The sequence below is a fragment of the Lithobates pipiens genome, unplaced genomic scaffold (assembly GCF_037356315.1).
Source record: "Lithobates pipiens isolate NorthernLeopardFrog02 unplaced genomic scaffold, aLitPip1_a1.2 Scaffold_28, whole genome shotgun sequence".
Classification (NCBI taxonomy): Eukaryota; Metazoa; Chordata; class Amphibia; order Anura; family Ranidae; genus Lithobates; species Lithobates pipiens.
Genome location: NW_027507789.1, coordinates 19,066,597 through 19,084,816, shown reverse-complemented (window position 1 = coordinate 19,084,816; position 18,220 = coordinate 19,066,597). Strand labels below are relative to the sequence as shown.

Sequence of the window (18,220 nt, the reverse complement as noted above, 5' to 3'; positions counted from 1 at the left end):
GTGGAGTCAAGTGATCGGGGTTCTGTGCCACCTTGAAGGCTGTCTGGATGGACATGTGTCGGATTGCCAGAGACCTAAGGCCTATCCTGGGGACATCTGGCTACTAGGCTATCTGAGAGCCTATCCATAAGTAGTGCAGGGCAGGGACTGCAGGCTTGTAGTTCAACCATAAGTAGTGGTTCTGCCAGCCGGGAACCAGTCTTCCTTACACCCAAATCGTAATCCCGCAACCAAAACCTCCTGGTCTCCACCAACCGTCTTTGGGCAGACTATCTCCCCAAAGACCAAAGCAAAGAGTCTCGGGGTTGTTTTAGATGCACAAATGTCAATGGATGCGCAAATAGGAGCAGTAGTGAGTGGATCTCGCCATCTGCTGCGCATGCTTCGCAGACTCATCCCTTTTATCCCAAAGAATGATAAAGCAGTGGTAGTTGGAACAATCATTAATTCACGACTGGACTACGCAAATTCGCTTTACATAGGATTACCACAATATCAACTTGCGCGATTACAACTGATCCAAAACACGGCGGCAAGGCTGATAACAGTAAAAAAACCCTGGGAATTCATCTCTCCTTCACCGAGGAGCTTACATTGGCTAACCGTAAAAAATCGGATCACGTTCAAGACCCTTTGCCTCACCCACAAATGCGGGCATAGAGAAGCTCCGCAATACCTAATGGAGAAAATAAATTATTACACACCAAACCGCAGTCTTCGATCAGCCAAAAAAACCTCCTCCTCGTGCCCAAAGCCCGGTATAAATCCAAGGGGGATCGGAGATTCGCTGTCCAAGGGCCTCGGCTATGGAATGCCCTACCAATCAACATCCGCCTGGAAGAAAATCACCTGGCTTTTAGGAAAAAACTCAAGACCTTCCTCTTTTAGCAGATGATCAAAGCTCACCACAGCGCCTAGAGGCAATTCAGTTCGCATTGTGCGCTATATAAGTATTTCATTCATTCATTCATTCATTCAGTCTTGGTCGCAGGTAGAGGGGAAGCTGTCGCCACAAAGGGACCATCCACCTTGCTACCGGAGACCATTGTGAGTAAGCTGAGGCCAGTACCAGAGCAGACTTCTCGCCAGCCAGGGACGGTGAAGAAGTAGGAAAACTTCAGCAAGTGCCAAGTCAGGGACCCAGCGGGATAGCAGAGGTGACGCTTGTGGAGTGCCAAGCCAGGGACCTAATTTGTCAGCAGGATTGAAGCTCAAGGAGTATCTGTGAGTACCAAGCCAGGGACCCAGCAGTGAAGCGGAGGTGACGCTTGAGGAAGATCCTTGAGGAGTGCTACAGTGAAAGAGCTCAGGGGATCCAGTGGCTAGTGGATCTGAAGTCTAGTGAGAGAGGCTAGGAGCTCGTTGAGTGAAGACCCACAGTGAGTGAGTGGGTAAAGAGAACTGTTCGTGTTGCAGATAGATAGATAGTTGAATACCTTTACCGTAAATAACAGCTACACAATTGTTGCCATAGGAGACAACAATCCTACCTATACAGATGTGGTGTCTGGCTGGAGGTCTTCACCTGTATAGCTGTCTACCTATAGGAGTCTGCCAATTAACATTAAATCTACCTAAGGGTGTCCTGGCCCTAACCCTCTAATATAAAAAGTCCATTATACAAACATAAACATAGAGCAAAAAATATAATCTTAATGCATTGTCCAAAAACTATATATAGGAACACGTGCTCCGTGTATCGCACAAAAAAAATCCTTAGTATTACAACAGTCCAAACGTAATAAACCATGATGGTGTTGTCTTCATGCAGGTGTGCACACCCCCCACCAGATGTGCCCTCACCTTAAGTGCTTTTTTAAAAAGCCTGTGATAAATAATATTATCAGCTTGGGAAAATTCTCCTATGGTCCCTCTTTCGTGTAGTGGTTCTTTATGGCTTAAATGCTGCTACAAAGATCACTCCTTCCTCCTGATCACAAGACACTAACCTCCTGGCTGCCAGCTCTTCATATATCACACATGTGAAAGACCATGGAAGCTTGCAATGGTGTGATTAACTTTTAAAACAGTTTTATTAAACGTAAAACCCCACATAGATGTACACGCACATTTAGTATAATAAAAACAAGCCTTGATATATTTATGGACAGCAAAAGGGGGGTGATTTTATAGTTATTGGTTTTATATTCATTTTTTAAATGTATTTTATTTATGTTTAGCGCCGCACATTTGGTAAGTGTGTGTAGTGTTGACAGCTGTTTATTTAGAATTTAATTTTTATTTTTTATTTTTGTTTTATTTTCATTTTTTTATTTAATTTTTATATATTTATTTATTTAGTTTCTATTTATTTTTATTGAGGTTAGTAGGGTGGCAGCTCACAAGGTTATACCTACCAGAAAATATTGATCCCTATAACGGTGATCAAATCAGCATGTTGGAATAGTGGAAAATCTCTACGCAATTAGATAGGTATTTGTGGAATTCTTCTGCTGCAGGCACGTGGAAATAGGCATCTTTTAAGTCGATTGAGAATAGTCAATTGCTTAGCCGTGACTGAGTATAGCATAGCCCAGGCCAACAGGCGTATCAGGTCGATATACGCTTCTCTCAGGAAGGCTGCTGCCAACTTCAATTCCTGGACTGCTGAGCGCACCAAGCCAGTTCTTCTGAAATGCCCTTGAGCGCAGACTCTACATCTTCTATCCAGGCTTCCATCACCTTAGACATTGCCACGAGGGCTAAAGTGGGTTTGCAAGCCATATCGGCTAACCTGTATATCCTCTTGAGGTCTTGATCCATTCTCCTCTCACGACCGTCCTTAAAGAACACAGCATCCTCTAAAGGGAGAGTAAAATGTTTGGCTAATCGCATTAATGCTGCATCTACTAGGTGAGCATTTTCAAGATACTTCACTTCTGCATTGAAGGAGTATAATCTGGAGGTCTTGCCTGACAAAGAGGTTTTCTTGTCTACTCTGCTCCATTCTTTGTCAATGATAATCTTTAACTCTGAAAGGAGAGGGAAATTGTAGCGTTCCTTCCCCAGGTGCTTAAAGAATTTCTTCTGCTTAGCCAGGGGAATGGAAGAATCTTCCCACTTAAGGGCCTCTTTGACTGTCTTAATCAGTGGTGAAACCAGGGCGAAGTTGAAGCCACCTACAAATTCATCTCCCTCTATCTTGCTGTCTGAAGACCCGGGAGATGCGTCATAAGGCTGAGATGGGCCCGGATCCTTATGGACCTCGTCAGCCAGGAAGCCTGATAGAGTGGTGGAATGGCTCCGTGTGCCAGTTGTACCCCACTCCTTGAGGGATTGCTGCACCACACGCTTAACTAATGACTCCATCTGTTGGCTTTCAGACTCTTATTTTCCCAGACCGCCTGGGCATAACATGGGTCACATAAGAACTTGCGCCCCATATTCCCAGCAGGCTCTGCGATGGGTCCTAGATGGAGAGTCACGTCTGGACCTAGATGAGGAAGGTTGATGTTGCGGCCTGGCAAGGTCTTTGTCATCTTGAATGGTAAACTGGTGGTCTGACCTGGACGGGCTAAAAGGTGAAGGGTAAAAAGCATGACATTGGGGATATGTCCATTCAACTGTGGACCTGCCCCCCTTCCCCCCACACACACACACAGACCCTACATACCTAGAGCATGAGGGCTGGCCACACGGAGGTGGTGACCTGTCTATGGCACCCTGGTGGACAAATAAGTGATGATCCTGCAGCCCTGTAGGAACACCCACATGTCCTAGAAGAAAGGAGTACAAGTGACAGCAGAGAGAGCTTCACCTTTAAGAACAATCTACCCCGCTCACTCGTGCACCATGACCCTGGGCTGGAGCTTACCTTAAAGCGGGATTCCACCCTAAAGTGGAACCTCCGCTGATCGGATCCCTCCCCCCCTCCGGTGTCACAATTGACACCTTTCAGGGGGGAGGGGGGTGGAGATACCTGTCAAAGACAGGTATTTTCACCCACTTCCGGGCATAGACTCCCGTGGGAGTCTACGCCATTTCCAGCAGCCAAGAGCCGAGCGATCGATCGGCCTCGGCTGCCGGCATCGCTGGAACCCGGGACAGGTGAGTATCCATTTATTTAAAGTCAGCAGCTGTAGTATTTATAGCTGCTGGCTTTTAATATTTATTTTTTTGGTGGAATCCCTCTTTAACCTGAGAACCTGGTGCCTGGATGAGCTGTCGCAAACTGCCCACAGGAATCCCCAATGTAACAGGGGCTCACAGGGACTTAAAGTCACCACCGTGTCCCGTCCCCGGTCCCATTGCGCATGCGTGAAACCAAGCCTCGGTTTAGTCCGAGGATCACGCATGCTTGGAAGTTCGCCAGAGCCGTGACCCGGAAAGGGGAGCCACGTCCTGGAACACAGGAGGCGTTCCAGTCACCGTAGAAAGACCATGGAACAAAGAAAAGAAGAAAACAGGGCAAGGGAAGCCATGAGGGAGAGACAAAAGAAAAGACATATATACACAAACTGCTGCCATGGAGGAAAGCTTCAGACCTTGCCAGCCAATCCTCCACTCGCGGGCATACTTAGGCCGTCCCCACAACTGGAACGTATGCCTGGCACCAACCTCAATCAATTGGACATCCATAAACGTGAGTGCATTGTTTGTAGGTCCAATGAGGAGGACAAAAAATGAACGCAGTCTCTGGCTGTGAGCTCATGTTTATGGGAATGTTTATGTTTATACGCCACCCTTTTTCTTCAAGCCAAACCCGAACACTTTAGTGCCCTGGGACACATTTGGGTGCCCCCAAGGAGAGTAGTAGTAATGCAGTGCGCATAGGGTGCTACAGCGGACAGTGGGTGTGGCCAAATTGTTCTTGCTAACATAATCGCTCTGCCCCCCAGTGATGCCAAACCTGCCCCCAGACAGCCGCCTACAGCTCCTGGACGGCAACAGATTTGTGTGTGACTTTCTTGGTTACTTGGGGAGCCACAACCCTGTCTGAATACCGTGTCTGGGTTTTAGTCCTGAAACCCGGGCACCTGATTCAAAACACAAACTGTCCAGGTGAATCCCGGACAGGTGGCAACCCTAGAATGGGGTCATATGGTATTGGAGAGGGGGCGTAGACTGCCATGGAGTCTGTCAGGAAAGCTGGGTTTATAGCTTGGAAGGAGAAATGGATCTATGGGTTAAAGAAGAAAGGTGCTGCTGTATAATTTTCCTGGTCAGAGTTAATTCCGGAACTGATGAGTTCCATGGCCCAGGGACACAAAGTGGTGCCAGTTTGAACTGTGTCCGAGAATCGTGGTTCCAGCATTCATGAATGACCAGTGTGTCTGGTGTGGAGGGTTCAGGCAGCCACATTCAGGTGAGGGCTGCACAGTTCCACCTATATGTAGACATATTCTCCCCACCGCTGCACGGCCAGCTTCCTCCGACAGCTCACAAGTCAGCTATTTCCTTTAAATAATAATAAGAATATATTTTTAGTTTAGAGGTGAGTGAAAAACATCATGTGGAATGTGGAAATTTGGACGAGTGTCCAATGTTTGTGCTGCAGCCTGTGAGTAATATCCCAGCCCCGTGAGAACAGAAGCCATTCTTCAGGCTCTACGCTCTGCACAGACGGATTATGCTCACAGCTGAATGTTTTCTGCTCTTCGTCGCCCTGTCACAGGTAAGTGGCACTTTGGGACAGATGTCTTATGGCAGCACTGCCATTGCAAGGGGCCATCGAACAACCTAATGCGTAGGTGTGTAGCCTCCTGTAGCAGTCCAGCTCTTAGCTGTCATAGTGCTGTAATCTTCCCGGGACAGTTTACATTTGGAAATCCTATTATATGATCACTGTCATCACATAGAGTTCCAAACCTTTCTGATAAACAGTTCCCCTTATAACCACTTACCAGGCACTTTCACCCCCTTCCTGCCCCAGGCCACTTTTCAGCTTTCAGCAGTGTCACACTTTTGCTGCGTACAGACGATTGTAATTTCCGACAACCAAACCGTGGATTTATTTCCGACGGATGTTGGCTGAAACTTGTCTTGCATACCACGGTCGCACAAATGTTTTCAGAATTTCCGATCGGCAAGAACGCGGTGACGTACAATGCGTACGACGGGACTAGAAAAAGGAAGTTCAATAGCCAGTGCGGATCTTCTACTTGGTTCCGAGCAAGCGTGGAATTTTGTGCGTCGGAATTGTGTACACACGATCGGAATTTCCGACAACGGAGGGTTGCAGGAGGGTACACCCAGAAGAGTACAAGACACTGCAGGGGGGTACAACCAGAAGATTACAAAACATTGCAGAATGGTACATTAAGATGTGTACAAGACACTACAGGGGGGGGGGGGGGGGGTAACAACCAAGGTAATACAACCAGGAGAGTAGAAAGGCACACACAAAACAATCTTCAAATCACATAGAGTTGCCTGTTTATTTATTTTTAACAATAAAGATTTTTACTGAAACAAAACAATACAATACTATATCACACAATTTTGGTACAGTTATCAGGAGCATGTTTCACATCGGTATGCATTTTCAAGCCTATATGTAAACACTTATAAATGCGAATATGAAAGTTTTTGTTCGCAATGTTTTTTTTTTTGTTTTTTTTTAACAATAAAGATTTTTATTGAAACAAAACAATAATATACTACCGTATATATCACACAATTTTGGTACAATTATCAAGAGCATGTTTCACATCCGTGTGCATTTAGAGTTGTCTGTTTAAATGCCTCCAAATCCTATATACATTATAATTGTACCATTCCAGAGCATATTTTCCAACGGCTCTATATGCATGTGTAGGAAATAAGGTCACAGCTGCAGAATTTTCTTCTCTCCAACCATACAATATCTCATGATATATTTCCATCAGATTTCGGCTCAGCTCTGCCCCAGCCAATGCACATGTTCCTGGGCTCCAACAAGATGTCCTCCAGGCGTCCCACTTCTTCTGGATGGCTGCGGATGCTGTAAGATTTGTGCACGCCGACTTGGTGAACCATGTAACCAGATCTACCTATGTGATCAGACCCAGGAGCTTGTTTGTGATTATTCTACAAGCAAGGATGGAGGAAGAAGTGGAACCTGCAACTGTAAGATACCTTAGCGGTCCCCATTTTGAAACATCCCTTCATTTCATAACCATTACATTGATATAGCATATGATCTGCCCTAGGTCCATTCAATATACAAGCCAGCAAGCAAGATCTTCTCCCAGTTTAATATCTACCCTACTCTTTTATTTATTATTAGAATCAGATAACATGAATTGATCATTAGATGTCACTTGTAGCAGGATAATGATGATGTCACAATATGGTGTTTCCCCAGATAATGACGATGACAGCTGTGACTTGGATGGGAAGGTGTATCAAGATGGAGAAACATTTCAGCCAAGCTGTAAACTCCAGTGTAAATGTGAGGATGGAGGGGTGACATGCGTCCCACTTTGCAGTGAAGATGTCCAGCTCCCAACGCCAACATGTCCCTTCCCGCGCCGAGTAACGGTTCCAGGACAGTGCTGTCCGCAGTGGAGATGTGATGGACACCCAAGCAGTCTGGAGACAGGTAACCATGGTTTTAGATATAGGCCAAGACACTCTATGTAAATTCAGGCTTGTGGTGTCACTAACCACACACACAAGGTCACTTGTGTGGCAATTTTGTAAGTTGTCAAACAGTTTTTTTGATTTCACAGAACAGCTTGGTTTACAGCCAACTGTCAGGAAACAGTTGTCAGTCTTCCAACCGCAGCTGACTTAACTGCAGTTGCAGTGGTTCATTGATTCCCACTGCAACTTGAATTGTTTTGTTCCTCTCAGCTGGGTGATTATTAAAGTTGTAACTGTCAGATTGGTGTAGAACAGGGATATGCAATTAGCGGACCTCCAGCTGTTGCAGAACTACAAATCCCATGAGGCATAGCAAGACTCTGACAGCCACAAGCATGACACCCAGAGGCAAAGGCATGATGGGACTTGTAGTTTTGCAACAGCTGGAGGTCCACTAATTGCATATCCCTGGTGCAGAATATTCAGAAAATGTTAAACCAATAAAAAAATAAATCCAAAATTGCCCCAAAAAAATTCACATGCACAGTCATTATGAGAGTTCTTTGCATAGTCTACTGTGATCACAATTGGCATTACCAGCAAAACATAACAAAATAGGCAATGCATGTTACTGATAAAGCGAATTATCTGCCTCATAAAACTAATGTAATATATTCATATACAGTACTTTATTTACCATGAAAGCCTTCTTTCACAATAATCTTTTGTCTATATAGCTGCTCTGTTGAAAAAAAACAGTTGCTTGTCTGTCTGGAAACCTCTCCCCTTGGGAAGAACACTATCTGAAGCTCCAAACTATTTTTGCACTCCCCAGCCACCATCTGGGCCCACCTCCCCAGTGATTGGCTAGGGCTGCATAAATATTCAGGCTGCTCATTTGAATCTTCCCACCCACTATATTCTAGAAGCCTCCAGAAGATAGGGGGAAGCAATCAAACTTGCAGCCTGTAGAGCCCAGAGTAGACCAAAGCATTAATATGCTGCTCTGCTGATTACAGCAGAGCCATAGCACTAAATGTACCTACCCAAACTAGCAGCCTACCTGGAAGGATGCTACAGAAGAGACTGGCATTTTAGAACCTGCAATAAAAGGGGGGGCTATTGTCAGCATAGTACCTTTCATTCATGTTATAAGAATATATTGATGTGTTTCGTAGAATGGGGATCTTTATGGAATTTTACATTTTAATGGAATATTACATTTTTGTCTTGTTTTGGTGCAGAAGGACTGACACAGACGGCACCAATAAACTGCCCGGAATGGAGCACAGAATGGGGAGCGTGTTCTGCTCTTTGTGGCATGGGCATCTCCTCTCGTGTGACCAACCAGAACCCATACTGTAGACTGGAGAGTCAGCATCGCCTGTGCATGGTGCGACCCTGTGGAACCCCATCAGCTGCAACTGTAAGTCTGCACTACAAAACCCAGAACCTTAACTTCCTACAGTGCCAACTCCATGACATTTATATAATTATAGGAACTCAACCCCAGCTTCATATGACTTGTGTGTCATATCACATGTCATATGTATGATTATAGGAGGCTACACTAGAGGACATCAGCTACATATGGAGGTTAGTGGTAGAGTGGCTGGAAGTTAATAGCAAGGTGACTAGATGATAATAGTAGATTGGCTGGTGGTTAGTAGCAAGGTAACTAGAGTACAATAGTAGATTGGCTGGTGGTTAGTAGCAAGGTGACTGGAGGATAGTAGTAGATTGGCTGGTGGTTAGTAGCAAGGTAACTAAAGTACAATAGTAGATTGGCTGGTGGTTAGTAGCAAGGTGACTGGAGGATAGTAGTAGATTGGCTGGTGGTTAGTAGCAAGGTGACTGGAGGATAGTAGTAGATTGGCTGGTGGTTAGTAGCAAGGTGACTGGAGGATAGTAGTAGAGTCTGTGATGTCAGTATAAAAGTCGAGAACTTAAATTTGTATATACAGATTAAAGTTGTACATACAGAGGAGAAAAATTACTGACAAAGATTTTTTTTTTTTTTTTTAGGGGATCACAGCCTGCAAGCCAACCCTAGTGTCTTCCCATCCAATTAGGTGGGAGACTCAGGACTGCATCAGCATCAGAACTTTTTGGCCTACATTTTGTGGTTCCTGCGGCAGGAGGCACTGTGTCCCCTATCAGACTGTAAATGAATTGGTTGCATTCCAGTGCACTGCAGGGTTGAGGATGAAGTTGATGATGTTTATAGTGTCCTGTGTTTGCTAATAACAAAATTAGAAAAATGAAGTGTACTATGGACGCACCAGTCCATTACCTGGTTTACCTGGTCATGTATACAGACATGGAGCTTTGGAATGTCCCCACTAGGATCACCTGCTTGTGTATATTATTATTATTATTATTATACACGATTCATATAGCGCCAACAGTTTACGCAGCGCTTTACAATGTAGAGGGGGGACAGCACAATTACAGTACAGTTCAATACAGAAGGGACAGGAGGGTCCTGCTCATAGAGCTTACATTCTAAAGGGAGGGGGTGGTGGTACAATGTAATAGATAAGGGGAATGATTTGATGGGGGTGGCTCGGGGACAGTTGTTAGGTGGGTGTGGGATAGGCTTCCCTTAATAAGCGAGTTTTCAGGGATCTCCTAAAGGTGGACAGGTTAGGGGCTGATCGGATATACCGGGGCAGGGAGTCCCAGAGGATGGGAAAGGCTCTGGAGAAGTCCTGAAGGCAAGCATGAGAGGAGGTAACAAGGGAGCTAGAGAGCAGGAGGTCCTGGGAGGAGCGGAGGGGAGGATTTGGGTGATATCTGCAGATGAGGTTGGTGATGTAGCTGGGGGCGATGCTGTGGGTGGCCTTGTATGTTGTGGTTCGCATTTTGAATTTTATACGGTGGGGTAGGGCAAACCAGTCAAGGGATTGGCAGAGAGGGGCAGCAGCCACGAATCGGTTAGTGAGGTGTATTAGTCTAGCAGCAGCATTCATAATAGACTGAAGGGGGAATAGCCTGCGTAAGGGTAGGTCATTAAGGAGAGAGCTGCAGTAGTCAAGGCAGGAAATAATCAAGGCGTGAATACGTTGTTTTGTGGTCTCGTTAGTCAGGAAGGGTCGAATTCTGGAGATGTTGCGGAGGTGAAGGCGGCAGGATTTAGCCAGCGATTGGATGTGGGGGCTGAAGGAGAGGTCAGAGTCAAGGATTACACCCAGGACCCTGGCATGTGTGGAGGGACCAATGGTTTGCTGTTGATCTTAATAGTAAAGTCATGGGGGAGGCACCTGGAAGGCGGAAATATAACATATTAAAAAAATATATATTATAAAATTATAAAAAGCTCAGTTTTAGAAAGCTTGAGTTTGAGAAAGCGGTGTGACATCCATACCAAGATGTCATTCAGTAAGTATGAGATCAGTGAGGAGATCGAGGGGGTGAACTGAGAGGTGGAGAGATAGATCTGGGTGTCATCGGCGTAGAGGAGGTGGTATTGGAGGCCATGGGAGATTATCAACTGGCCCAGGGAAGAGGTAAAGAGCGAGAATAGGAGGGGCCCAAGGATGGAGCCTTGGGGTACCCCAACAGAGAGGGGAAGAGGAGCGGAAGAGATGGAGTTGTGACACCTAAAGTGCGCTGAGATAGGTAGGAGAACCAGGATAAAGTAGAATCACACAGGCCAAGGGAGTGCAGTTCCCTGAGGGGGAGTGGGTGGTCAACTGTTTCGAAGGAAGCAGAGTGGTCTAAGTGTATGAGTATGGAGTAATGGCCATTGGTTTTATACTGGGTGTATACAGACTCTGAAAAGTCCCCACCGGGATCACCACCTGCTCATGTACACGGACATGGATCTCTGGAAAGTCCCCACCAGGATCAACACCTGCTTGTGTATACAGACATTGCCCTCTGAAAAGTCCCCAGCAGGATCACCTGCTCCTGTACACAGACATGGATCTCTGGAAAGTCCCCAGCAGGATCACCTGCTCGTGTATACAGATGTGGAGCGCTCTGGAAAGGCTCCACTTGGTTCACTTGCTCATGTATACAGACATGGAGCTCTGCAAGGCCTCGCCAGGACCATCTGCTCATGTACTTAAATACTGGGGTGTATGGTGTGGAGTATTGAATGTACTGAGATGTATGTTAAGCGTATTGAGGTGTACTGTATGTTGAGCATATTGGTGGACATGGGAAGGGAGCTAGGTCTATTAGGAATTTTCTGTGGCAGTGTCTAAAGGTAGATGTGCTGTGAGTATGGTAGTATGTATATAGGTTGTGAGTGAGCTTCATGTATGGGGGTGTGCTGGGTGTTTTTGGGGTGTATGGGTGGTGTGAGCTGAGTGTATGGAGCCAGTGCTATTATTGAGGTGTATGCAGCAGTGCTGAGAGTACTGGAGTGTATGGAGGGAGTGCTGAGTGTATTGGGGTGTATGCGTGGTGTGATTTGAGTTCATCAGGGTGTATGAAGTGCTTGTATTGGGGTGTATGATGGTGTGATTTGTGTATTGGGGTATATAGAGGGAGTGCTAAGTGTATCAAGGTGTATGGTGTAAACAGTGTTGGGTATATGGAGGAAGCACTGAGTGCATTGGGGTGTGTTGTGTGTATTGGGGTGTATGCTGGGTGTATCGGGGTGTAGGAACAGAAACTCTCTTCTCTACCCAGAAGAGAGGGCAGACATTACATCCTGGATTCATTTACTTGTTATCGGTTCTAAAAAATAATCTGATGAAGGATAACTAACCATCATCCGCCATGGCCCAGTGTGGTAAGACTCCTAGGAACAGGTCAAGCTGCAGATTGTAAGGAAAGCATTGCTCTGTATTATGGAAGGTTCCAGACTGTTGCCATGCCTATCAATGCAATACAGCCAGGTCCTCATTTTTGCTGAGCCTGCACAGTTTATGTAGAAGACTGTACCATATACTTACATTTTACCTTCTCTGTGCTTGTAGGAACTGCAAACAGAGTGGGGTGACAGCGTGTCATACTCTTCTAGTTGTCTAGGCCAAGTGATTAGATTAGCCAATGGGCTGGGATAGAAATCGAAAACAGAAGGAAGTTGTTCTTGGTGGGTAGGAAGTTCAATGCCAGCCCAAAGCCAATTTCAAGTAATTCAGTAGATGTGAACTATATAACTGGAGAATACTTTATTTGCTATGTGCACTATGTATTATAATGAACTGCCATTTTTTTTATTAAACTCTTTGTTTTCATCTTTTTCCTCCTTTGTTATATGTCAGTGCTGCTGTTGTCCTGTGACCTCTTTGAAGCCACTCCTTGTCTACATGCAGTTTAGCGATGGCTGCATGCCATTTCTCAGGGTTGGTCTCCTGATGGTGGCAACATGGACCGTGCCCACGTAATGTTTATTGAAACGGACACTTGTAGTCTCTGTCAGAAGCTGAGTGAGAAGATGACAAAGCAGGAGAACAATGGGAAGTCAGGGGGAGAGCGTTGCCATACTGCAACCAACAAAGGAGATTGGGTCACAGCCAATAATGGGCTCTCACCTGATTGGTTATCTATCATTTCAAGGATCTGTGCCCTTCAAAAGTCTTCCTTTTTACTTTCTAACACAGCCTTTCTCAACTTTTTTTTTTAACATAGAGGAAGCCTTAAAATAATTTTCCGGTCTCAGGGAACCCCTTCTAATAATTACTGTACCTACAGCTCATGGTTCGTTAGTGGGATTGTCAATGGGAAGAATGCTCTTTTACATTTGTTGTCATTGGTAAAAATCATCCTCTTACTGATGACTAAAAAGACCATTGGTGTCAATGGCTACTTACAGTATCTGAGAGGTAGAAATTGCTCATTGCTCAAGGAACAACTAGCAACCTCTGGTGCAACCTTAGACCCCTTTCACACCGGGGCGTTTTGCAGGCGCTATAGCGTTAGAAATAGCGCCTGCAATCCGCCCTAAAGAAGCGGCACCATTGTGTGTAGTGTGAAAGCCCCGAGGGCTTTCACACTACAGCGGTGCTCTGGCAGGACGTCAGAAAAAAGTCCTGCCAGCAGCTTCTTTGGGGCGGTGAAGGAGCGGTGTGTTTACCGCTCCTCCACCGCTGCTCCCCATTGAAATCAATGGGGCAGCGCTGTAATACCGCCGGCAAAACGCTGCTATTGCTATTGCTTTTTAACCCTTTCGCGGCCGCTAGCGGGGGGTAAAAGCGCCCCGCTAGCGGCCGAGATGCGCCGCAAATCCGCCGCAAATCCGGTGGTAAAACGCTGCTAAAAATAGCGGCGTTTTACCGCCGACGCAATGGGCGGTGTGGTGTGAAAGGGGTCTTAGGGTTGAGAAAGGTTGCTCTAATGCAGGTGTGACAGACTGCCTGGCACCCCTGCTGGGCGCCTCCGCCAAGATACAGCTTCCTTCACTCTGGAACTAGGAACCAGGTATTATAGCTGAGAATTGCACCCAGGAACTAGGTGACACTAGCTTAGGTGCAAACTGGAACTCTTGTAGGTTCACCCAGAATTTTTACCACACAAAATCAGATAAGAGCCTGATCATATTATCGTAAACAATGCAAACTTTAAACCGTATTATCATCCGTACATCTAAAGCCTGGTGCACACTACAAGTTTAAAAAAAAAAATGTCCGCTCCGGTTGGAGCCGCTGTACTCACTATGCAAAGTTAGTACAGCGATCTCCCCCTCTGAGCTGTTGTGTTCTGACAGGGGGAAAGCCCCCCTCCCCCACCAGAACACTCCGATCAGCGCTCTCTGCCATTGGCTGAGAGTGCTGATCGGGAGTCAGTCGGTTACTCGTTTTCCTGCCTGCTCGTTCGACAGACCAGCATACACTTGGGTCGAATGTTGGCCATTTTTTTTAACCAGCTGATGTCTCCCGACATTCGGCCCATGTGTACGGAGCTTAACAGTGAATCTAATGAACAGCTAACCATCCCAAAATGGTTCGGTAACTAGGTAAAGTGGACACAACACTAATCACATCTCCAAGAGTATTAGCAGATAGACAGAAACAATAGGTGACTCAATTAACTCAATTAACAATGGGAATTCACATCTAGGAAGAACACAATGGGGGAATTATACAATGAGAGACATTTTAATAAACAGATTTACAAAAAGCAGCAGGAGACGCCACCATCAGGTTGTTTGAACTGATTATAATTTTCTGCTGTGAGTCTCTCAGTCTAGGAGGGGGTTGAAACAGCCAAGACTAGAACAGGTTGCTGATTCCACAGATGTAAAGGAGAGAAAGGTGAAAGCACATCCAGCAGAAAATCTTCTTACTTTATTGTAGATCTACGAAACGAGAAGACATGCATGCACTCACAGCTCAAAAAACAATTCAGCGGACGCGTTTCACACACCTGTGCTTGGTCATTGCAATGATGAATCACCGGTGTGTGAAACGCGTCTGCTGAATTTTTTTGAGCTGTGAGTGCATATCCTCCCTTTTCATGGATCTACAATAAAGTTTATGCTGGATGTGCCATCACCTTTCTCTCATTTTGCATCTGCTTCTTGGTCGCGGACCCTGGCAGGCTGACTGTAAGCAGTGGGGGTAAGGCGGGTAGTAATTAATTGAACTTCTTGTTTTATAAAAGCACAGATGCTCTTTTACGCTAGGAGAACATATTCTTTTTCCCTTGCGTAAGGGACCAACCAAAACATTATGCATCAACTTAGCACCAAAGGCTCCAGAAGGCTTCATGAAACGTCTGGTGATGTTAGAGTTTGATAATACACAGGAAAATAAATTTTTGTGTCCATGCCAACCAAGATCATTGATATGGGAGGCTGTCCTATATATGAATTACAATGTTCACTTTGTGGACAGCCGGCTCTTGTCCAATACAGGTTTATATATATATATATATATATATATATATATATATATATATATATATATACTTAACTGTCCCTCTTGGGATTTCATTGGACCCTAAAATACACCTCGGAGGAAATTTCTGTATATACATCACGGAGAAGAAAACCAACTCTGAGGAAGGGAAAATTGTCATCAGGCTGAAATGATTTACAAGCCCTGGCGCCTTTTTCCGAAATCCAACCTATACAAATATAAACATACAGACATAACTGTGAATGTAAAAAGCAGCTAGCATAAACCGTTGGTGATAATTAGCAAAAAAATAGAAATAAAATTCAGAGCTTTTAAATATACAAAAGTCCTTCAAAGTGATCCCTATAAATCCAAGGAGAGCACCCAAAGAGCGCTCAACCCTCCCATCTGGCATGATCTGGTTCCCAATGGCCTGCACAAAGTTTTGTAGTTCAGTCTTGATATCTCTACTAGAATCATCTCTCCAAAGTTCAAATCGCCATATATGTGTCAAAAGTAGAACAAAAAACGCCTCACGTTGTGGTATATACACTGTTACCAAAAGTATTGGGACACCTGCCTTTACATGAACTTTAATGACACCCCAGTCTTAGTCCGTAGGGTTCAATATTGAGTTGGCCCACCCTTTGCAGCTATAACAGCTTCAATTCTTATGGGAAGGCCGTCCACAAGGTTTAGGAGTGTGTCTATGGGAATGTTTGACTATTCTTCCAGAAGAGCATTTGTGAGGTCAGGTATTGTGGACTAGGAGGCTTGGCGTGCAGTCTCTGGTCTAATTATTATTATTATTATACAGGTTTTATATAGAGCCAACAGTTTGCTCAGCGCTTTACAACATGAGGGCAGACATTACAGTTACATTACAATTTGGTACAAGAGGAATCAGGGGGCCCTGCTCGTTAGAGCTTACAATCTAAAAAGGAAGGGTCAATTGATACAAAAGGTAATAGCTGTCGGCAGGGCAGGACTTAAGGTGGTGGGGGCCCCTGGGCTTGAGTCACTTTCCGTCCCTACCTTCTATACATTACCATATTTATCGGCATATAACACCCACCCTAAATTTAGGAGGGAAGTTTAACCACTTCCCGACCAGCGCACGACGATGTACGTCGACAGAATGGCACGGGCAGGCATATTGGCGTACATGTACGTCCAATATTCGTTGCCGCCGGCGGCGCGCTCCCGCGCTGGTCGGGACCCCTGTGAGTCCAGTCGCGGGACCCGTGGACTCGATCGCCGCGGGCATCCCCGCGATCGTCTCACGGAGCGGCCGAATGGAGGAAATGCTGTATAAACAACATTTTCCCATTCTGCCTAGCAACTAGTGACGCTGATCTCTGCTCCATGTGATTGGAGCAGAGATCAGTGTTCACTAAATGAAAGCCCAACCCCCCCACAGTTAGTAACACACCCCTAGGAACACTTAACCCCTACACTGCCACCCACTGGTTAACCCCTTCACTGCCAGTGTCATTTACACAGGAATCACTGCATTTATATAGCAGTGATTACTGTATAAATGACAATGGTCCCAAAAATGTGTCAAAAATGTCCGATGGGTCCCCGACAATGTCGCAGTCACAATAAAAATCGCAGATCGCCACCATTACTAGTAAAAAAAAAAATAATAAAAAATTATTAATAAAAATGCTATAAAACTATCCCTATTTTGTAAACGCTATAACTTTTGCGCAAACCAATCAATAATCGCTTATTGCGATTTTTTTTTACCAAAAATATGTAGAAGAATACGTATCGGCCTAAATTGAGGGAAAAAAATGTTTTTTTATATATTTTTGGGGGATATTTATTATAACAAAAAGTAAAAAATAATGCGTTTTTTTCAAAATTGTCGCTCTATTTTTGTTTATAGCGCAAAAAATAAAAACCGCAGGGGTGATCAAATACCACCAAAAGAAAGCTCTATTTGTGGGAAAAAAAGGACGTCAATTTTGTTTGGGAGCCACGTCGCACGACCGCGCAATTGTCAGTTAAAGCGACGCAGTGCCGAATTGCAAAAAGTGGTCTGGTCTTTGACCAGCAAATTGGTCCGGTCTGAAAGTGGTTAAGGCAAAAACTTCCATTTAAATGCCCATCAATGCAGCCTCTTATTAATGTCCATCTGCAGCCTTGTCCATCCATCTGAAGCCTTGTTCAGTGTCATTTGCAGCCTTGTCAATGTAGCCTTGTCATTTGCAACCTTGCCCCAGTGTCATTTGCAGCCTTGAAGTTTAAAAATGGCGCCGCCGAGATACAGAGTCCTGTGTATCTCCTCGGGTCCTCTCGCAGTCCCAAACGGAGCCGAGAGTAGCCGAGTTTATTTGGCTCGGCTCGCAGTCACGCCCAGTCCCTGTGTTATGTCCATTATAGGGCGGGACTGGGCGTGACTGTGAGCGTAGCTGAACCGAGTACACTTGGCTATGTAACTCGGCAGGGCCCATGGGCTTGAGCCCAGTCAAGCCCAATGGTAAGTCCAGCCCAGGCTGTGGGGGGATGAGCTGATGGAGGAAGTAAAACAGTGTTAGAAGCAGGATAGGCTTCTTTGAAGAGAAGGGTTTTCAGGGATCAGGTTCATTCCAAACATGTTCTATCGGGTTGAAGTAAGGATTCTGTGCAGGCCAGTCAAGTTCCTCCACCCCAAATTCGCTCATCCATGTCTTTATGGACCTTGCTTTGTGCACTGGTGCGCAGTCATGTTGGAACAGGAAGGGGCAGTCCCCAAACTGTTCCTACAAAGTTGGCAGCATGAAATTGTCCAATATTTCTTGGTATGCTGACGCCTTAAGAGCTCCCTTCCCTGAAAAACAATCCCACACCATAATCCCCCCTCCACCAATGATTTGGACCAGTACCCAAAGCAAGGTCTATAAAGACACGGATGAGCAAATTTGGGGTGGAGG

The 18,220-nt window shown here is 45.4% G+C and overlaps 1 protein-coding gene across 2 annotated transcripts; it reads left to right on the top strand.

Annotated features, from left to right (window-relative positions):
• The first annotated feature begins 5,349 nt into the window (after positions 1-5,349).
• Positions 5,350-12,698, top strand: CCN5 (cellular communication network factor 5). Of its 2 annotated transcripts, none has more exons than XM_077458816.1 (5): positions 5,350-5,614; positions 6,828-7,047; positions 7,286-7,522; positions 8,754-8,932; positions 9,532-12,698. In XM_077458816.1, the coding sequence occupies exons 1-5, from the start codon at positions 5,570-5,572 to the stop codon at positions 9,748-9,750; spliced, it is 900 nt and encodes a 299-aa protein (XP_077314942.1). In that variant the 5' UTR covers positions 5,350-5,569; the 3' UTR covers positions 9,751-12,698. The 2 variants fall into 2 exon arrangements, with proteins under 2 accessions (XP_077314942.1, XP_077314941.1); XM_077458815.1 differs by having other exon boundaries at positions 5,354-5,614; positions 8,751-8,932.
• Positions 12,699-18,220: the final 5,522 nt, after the last annotated feature.